A 6,821-nucleotide genomic window follows, 5' to 3' on the forward strand; every position below is an offset into this window, starting at 1 on the left:
GATGGCCCAGCCTCGTCTTCTCTATACCTAGACCTAGCAGAAAACTCTCTGCGTTCTAAACGACCTGAGTCTCTATACCATTTTTTCACCTTGTCTACAGGGGCAACTTGCACTCCTACAGCTTGTTTCTCTGACCCAGTGTCTTGGTTTCAGTTAGGACAGAGTTACTTTTCCTCCTAGTAGCTGGAGGGTGCTATGTTTTGGATTAGGATGAGAAGAGTGCTGATAACATGCTGATGTTTTAATTGCTGCAGAGCACTGCTTACGCTAAGCCAAGGACTTTTCAGCTTCTCCCTCTGTCCTGCCAGCAGGCAGGCTGGGGGTGAAGCAGGAGCTGGGAGGGGACAGACCCAGGACAGCAGACCCAAACTGGCCAAAGGGCTATTCCATACCATCTGATGTCATGCTAAACAATATATAGGGGTGGCTAGCTGGGGTTGGGGGTCCAGCTGCTCGGGGTTGGGCTGGGCATTGGCCAGCGGGTGGTGAGCAATTGCATTGTGCATCACTTGTTTTGTACACACTATTATTATTATTATTATTGTTATTGTTATTATTTCGTATCTTAATAAACTGTCTTTATCTCAACCCACAGGCTTCACTTTCCCGTTTCTCTCCCCCATCCCTGAGAGGGAGGGGGAAGGGAGAGCGAATGGCTGTGTGGTGTTTAGCTGCCGGCAGAGTTAAACCACAACACCCAGCCATAGGGTTTGCCACAGGGATTGGAATACACGCCAGGCCCATCACAGGTGTTGGAGCGGCTGCAGGAGCTGGAGCAGCTGCAGGAGCTGGAACGGCTGTGGGAGCCAGAGAAGCTGCAGGGGCTGGAGCATCCATTGGGCCTGTCACAGGACTTGGAGTGGCCACAGGGTCTGTCACTAGGTTCATAGTAGCATCAATTGCAGCTCAACAGGCATAGGCCAGACCACAGCACGCTACAGTGATTTGTGTCTCTTTGGAACTGACAGAGTCATGACACCCTTTTTTCAAGCATTCTACCAGTTTTTTAGGATTTTGCAGTTGTTCAGGGGTGAATTTCCAAAACACTGGAGGTGCCCACTGCTCTAGGTGCCTGCCCATATCCTCCCACACTCCCTGCCACTCACAAATATTCAGCCTCAGGACAGATCTCTGGATGAGATTCCTAAGTAGTTGTTTAACATTAAACAAAACCTGAAGCTCATTCAGGAGACATAACAATAACACCATGCTAGTTTGAACATCCCAAGGATATTCAGCATCTTGGAGAACTATCATAACTAGCTCAGAGGATCAGAGGGTGGTGAAGGAGAAAGGAAGAGTGAGCAAGTAGGAAAAAATATCTTCCCCTGTCCCCTCCACAGGTTGGCTCCCTGACAAAAAAAAAAAAAAAAAAAAAAAAAAAAAAAAAAAAAAAAAAAGGCAATAAGTGTAATTGTTGTTAGTTTCTGAGATATAGTTTCCAAAGTATAGAGTCAACAACACTGCTGAGTACAAATACCAGGTTAGGATCATGAGCAGAAATTTCATCATATCATAAGCTATTGTTACACCACATATTACCATAGTGATCTTAAACCAGGGCCCGGAAAGGATAAACAACACAACAGGGAGCACGTACAGTAAGTAACGTGCTATAAAGCTCAGTTTGGAAAACAGGCACAGCAGACTTGAGATTAATGCAATCACCATTGTGACTAGCAACTATTAAGCAGGTATAATATTTATACCAATTTTAGTTTAACACAGTCAGATCTGTCGTTATCTCAACCCTTCATTCCCCACATTGGGCACCAAAAGGACTGTTGTGGTTTAACCCGGCTGGCAGCTAAACACCACACAGCCGTTCAGTCCCCCTCCCCCCTCCTTCTCTGGGATGGGGGAAAGAAACGGGAAAGTGAAGCCTGTGGGTTGAGATTAAGACAGTTTATTAAGTCAGGATAATAATAATAATAATAATAATAATAGTACTGATAATAAAGTACTCAAACAAGTGATGCACAATGCACTTGCTCACCACCCGCTGGCCAATGCCCAGCCCAACCCCGAGCAGCTGGACCCCCACCACAGCTAGCCACCCCTATATATTGTTTAGCATGACATCAGATGGTATGGAATAGCCCTTTGGCCAGTTTGGGTCTGCTGCCCTGGGTCTGTCCCCTCCCAGCTTCTGCTTCACTCCCAGTCTGCCCGCTGGCAGGACAGAGGGAGAAGCTGAAAAGTCCTTGGCTGGTGTAAGCACTGATCTGCAACAATGAAAGCATCAGTGTGTTATCATCATTCTTCTCATCCTAATCCAAAACATAGCACCCTCCAGCTACTAGGAGGAAAATTAACTCTATCCTAGCTGAACCCAGGACACTGAGCAGTCTTTGCACACCATCAAGGTTTTGTCTGCTTCTCGCCCTGTGTGGATGGTTTTAATCAGGCAGGCGGCCAAGCTCCACCACAAGCGCTCTCTCACTCCCCCTCCTCAAAGAGGAACAGGGAGAAAATACGATGAAAGGGGCTCAAGGGTTGAGATAAGGACAAGGAGATCGCGCAGTAATTATTGTGATGGGCAAAACAGACTCAGCATAGGGAGATAGTAAGATTGATTGCCTTTTACTAACAAGCTAGAGAAGTGAGAAACAAAGGAAACAAACAAAAGCACCTTCCCCCCCCCATCCACCCTCTTCCACCTCCTCCCCCCGAGCAGGGGAACGGGGGAGTGGGGGCTATGGTCAGTCTATAGAAATTCTTCTCTGCCGCTCCTTCTCGATCACTCTCGTTCCCTGTGCTGTGGGGTCCCTCCTATGGGATGCAGTCCTTGCCAAACTGATCCGGTGTGGGCTGCCCACAGGCAGCAGCTCTTCAAGAACTGCTCCAGATATGGCTCTGTACCATGGGGTCCATCCCTCAGGAGCACACTGCTCCAACCTGGGTCCCCCATGGGCAGCAGCTTCTGCCAGGTCACCTGCTCCTGCGTGGGCTCCTCTCCACGGGCTGCAGGTCCGGCCCGGAATCTGCTCCGGCAGGGGTCTTCCACAGGCCGCAGTCTCTGTCGCTGCAGGGCTGCTACCTGCTCCACCGTGGTCTCCTCCACAGGCTGCAGCATGGAAACCTGCTCCACCGTGGTACTCCATGGGCTGCAGGGGGACAGCCTGCTTCACCATGGGCCTCACCACAGGCCACAGGGGACTTCTGCTCCGGCGCCTGGAGCACCTCTCCCCCTCCTTCTTTGCTGGCCTTGGTGCCTGCAAGGCTGTTCCTCACTCCTCTCACTCTCCCAGCTGCTGTGTGGTGCAGCGGTTTTTTTCCCTGTCTTAAATCTGCTCTCACAGAGGTGCAAAGAACATCACTTATTGGCTCAGTTCTGGTCAGCAGTGGGGCCCTTACCAAACATGGGGCAGCTTCTAGATCCTTCTCACAGAAGACACCCCTATGGCCCCCTGCTACCAAAACCTTGCCACATAAACCCACTACACCCTGAAACACCAGTGAGTCAGATGTGGGTGGGCAAGAGGATGGGAGGGGAACTTCCTGTGAGATGTGACCCAGCCTGAACCAAAGGGATATTCCATGGCATATACCATGGTGCTTGGCAAAAAATATTGGGGTTATCTGTCCAAGACAGGGTACAAGTTTCCCCCAGCTCCATAAGAGATGGGATGAGAGAGATACTGAGATAAAACAATGTCTCATGGCTTCTTTATATTCTTTATGTACACAGGCTGCCCAGTGCTACAGGTATGTCAGATGATTAAGTCAAAACAAAAACAGAAACAAAAGAATTAAAATATAGGAGACAAAGAAAAAGATTAAATCAAAATCAAATGTTTCAGGAAATGATAACAAAGAACGATAATTAAAGACTTTTCTCCCAAGAGTTTATTTCAGAAACATTATTACTCTGATTGGATTACAGGCACGTGATTAATGTTGAAGAAACATTTATGCAAATACTTGTTTGAAGCATGTATCCAAAGAATTTCCTTGCTGCATCGTTCAGCTCCTTGTTCCTCATGCTGTAGATGAGTGGGTTCACTGCTGGAGGCACCACTGAGTACAGAACTGCCACAACAAGATCCAGGGATGGGGAGGAGATGGAGGGGGGCTTCAGGTAGGCAAACATGCCAGTACAAATAAACAGGGAGACCACGGCCAGGTGAGGGAGGCACGTGGAAAAGGCTTTGTGCCGACCCTGCTCAGAGGACATCCTCAACACTGCCCTGAGGATCTGCACATAGGACAACACAATGAAAACAAAGCAGCCAACACCAAAAAAAGCACCAAACAGAAGAACCCCTACTTCCCTGAGGTAGGCATCTGAACAGGAGAGCTTGAGGATCTGGGGGATTTCACAAAAGAACTGGTTCACTGCATTGCCTTGGCAGAGGGGCAGGGAAAATGTATTGGCCGTGTGCAGGACAGCATGAAGAAAGCCACTGCCCCAGGCAGCTGCTGCCATCTGGACACAAGCTCTGCTGCCCAGCAGGCTCCCATAGTGCAGGGGCTTGCAGATGGCAATGTAGCGGTCGTAGGCCATGACAGTGAGAAGGGAATTCTCTGCTCCAAGCAAGAAGAATAAGCAGAAGACCTGTGCAGCACATCCTTGATAGGAGATGGCCCTGGTGTCCCAGAGGGCATTGGCCATGGCTTTGGGGAGAGTGGTGGAGATGGATCCCAGGTCGAGGAGGGCGAGGTTGAGGAGGAAGAAGTACATGGGGGTGTGGAGGCGGTTGTCGCAGGCTACGGCGGTGAGGATGAGGCCGTTGCCCAGGAGGGCAGCCAGGTAGATGCCCAGGAAGAGCCCAAAGTGCAGGAGCTGCAGCTCCTGCGTGTCTGCAAATGCCAGCAGGAGGAACTCACTCACAGTGCTGCTGTTGGTGTTGAACATTTTCTGTCTTTGGACACAGTTTTCTGTTGAAGAGGAGAAGGCAGAACAAAGTTAGAACAGATTTCTCTGAGGAAAACCTATTGTGTGTCTTAGAGCACTCTCATCCCAAGCCTTCCTCTTTGCAAGACAATCTTTCTGCAGCTCTCTTGCTTGAGCTGTGGCTGCTGCTGTTTGAGTGTCAGGGACTGGGAGCAGGGACTGCTGTGGGCTCCAGAGGAGTCCCTCCTGCCATGAAGCAGGCGGGAAGCAGGAACATGGGGGAAACTCAAGTTGAGCCCACTTATGAGATCCATGAATTTTGTAGTGTTGTCGCAAAGAAGTCATCCAACCACAGTGTAGAGCAAGGCAGATTTTCTTTTGCTTAGGACAATGATCACACTCTTGTGTTTCCAAAGAAGTGGAGACAGCTTAAAGCAGAGAAGCCCCAGTCCCAGTGAAGCTGGACAGAATCCTCACCTTCTTTCCAGGTGTCTGAGCAGGATCTCAGCTCCTCCTTCCTAATCAGGGGTGCAGAAGCCTGAATCCAGCTGCCCACAGACAGCCATCTAGCAGCACAGGCATGGCCTTAGCATAGAGGTGTCTTCCCCCTGGGGTACCTGGATAACACAAGGATGCCGACAGAGCTGTATCCTGCTGGAAAGCATCCTGCAGCCATGAAGGACACCCCATAGACAGAGCTGGATATCTGAAAGCTGGGGTGTCCCTGCATCTCAGCTTCACCCCTGCAGTGTCTGCAGGAAGCTTGGCCACTGTGCTCTTTGTTTACCAGGGCCAGCCATGCTATGGCACTCCAAGGGGCTTCTGCCAGAATTCCCCACCTTGTGGTGCAATCCAGCAGGACTCTCAAAGCCTACCCCATTGCCCATTGCCCTCCCAGAAACAAGACCCAAAAGGAGACCCTTCCACGACCTGCAGTTGCATGGCCCTGCAGCCAGAGACTTACCTTGTCAAGGGCTGTGCAGATTTCTCCTGCAGTCAGCTCCCAGCATCCTCCCACTCCCAACTGCCTTCAGCCCCTCTATCCTTCTCTCCTCTCCATGTGTCTGTTGTGGTCAGAGCCCCCAGCCCTGCTGCACTGTGCAGAGGAGCTGCTCCTGGGCAGAGCTGTCTCTCTCTGCAGCAGGGCCCTCTTGCCAGGAGCTCTCTCTGTCCCAGGAGCCCAGCCCAGCTCAGCAGCAGAGGCCCAGACCAAGGCATTGTAATCACCCCTTTGGGGACTTTGGTGATGAGCCCACGAACCTCAGGAATTGAGAGAAACTGAAGAAATCTCTTCAAGAAGCCCAAGTCAGATGCAAGTTTCTGCTTGAAACAAGAACAGCACTGACACAACCTCCCTTGGAGCTCGTTAGAGCAGAACATTGGAGGCAGTGAGGACACGTAGACAAAGGCAATGTGAAGGTGACACTGTAGGAAAACTGGATGTGTTTCACAAGCACAAGGGCCAAGTCTTGACTCCGGCCCCTGGGAAGAGAGATCTTTTCCCGTCATGCATTGCTCAGGGCTCTTCCTGGGGCAGTAGATGATGGGGATGTGTATTGCCAAGTGCAGGAGAATGGTATGATCTCTGACTGATTCATGGGTGTGGGTAAGGAGGCAATGTGGCCCTGGTGCTTTAATGGTAAGCTATCTCCTAACAGACCTCAGTGGCAGAGACAACAGCCATAGCCATGGACACAAAGACATGGGTCCTGTTGGGACTTTCAGCCTTGTCACATCCCTCTATCCTCTCCACAGCAGGCTGTTCTAGGGACTCCCAGACCTGCACCTCTTTTCCTGCTGGCTGCAGACCCTTGTCTGAGTGCTGTCACACTGTATCTGAGCTGTCTGATAACTCAGATTTTCTTGGTGGCCATGCCCCTCCTATGGCAGCTCTGTAGGAAGCTGGCCTGGTTCCTGGTGAGCAGGCACCACTGCTCATATGGCATCCCTCATGGTGCCCAGGCCCTCCTCCTCCTGGGCACTG

The 6,821-nt window shown here is 50.7% G+C and overlaps 1 protein-coding gene across 1 annotated transcript; it reads right to left on the reverse strand.

Annotated features, from left to right (window-relative positions):
* Positions 1 to 3,880: 3,880 nt before the first annotated feature.
* Positions 3,881 to 4,846, reverse strand: LOC118158781 (olfactory receptor 14C36-like; the record flags this gene model as incomplete). The annotated part of the gene is made up of 1 exon (XM_035313462.1): positions 3,881 to 4,846. A coding segment is annotated over one exon (966 nt), but the record flags the coding sequence as incomplete, so codon positions are not given.
* Positions 4,847 to 6,821: the final 1,975 nt, after the last annotated feature.

This window comes from Oxyura jamaicensis, unplaced genomic scaffold, assembly GCF_011077185.1.
Source record: "Oxyura jamaicensis isolate SHBP4307 breed ruddy duck unplaced genomic scaffold, BPBGC_Ojam_1.0 oxyUn_random_OJ142, whole genome shotgun sequence".
In the NCBI taxonomy this organism is placed as follows: domain Eukaryota; kingdom Metazoa; phylum Chordata; class Aves; order Anseriformes; family Anatidae; genus Oxyura; species Oxyura jamaicensis.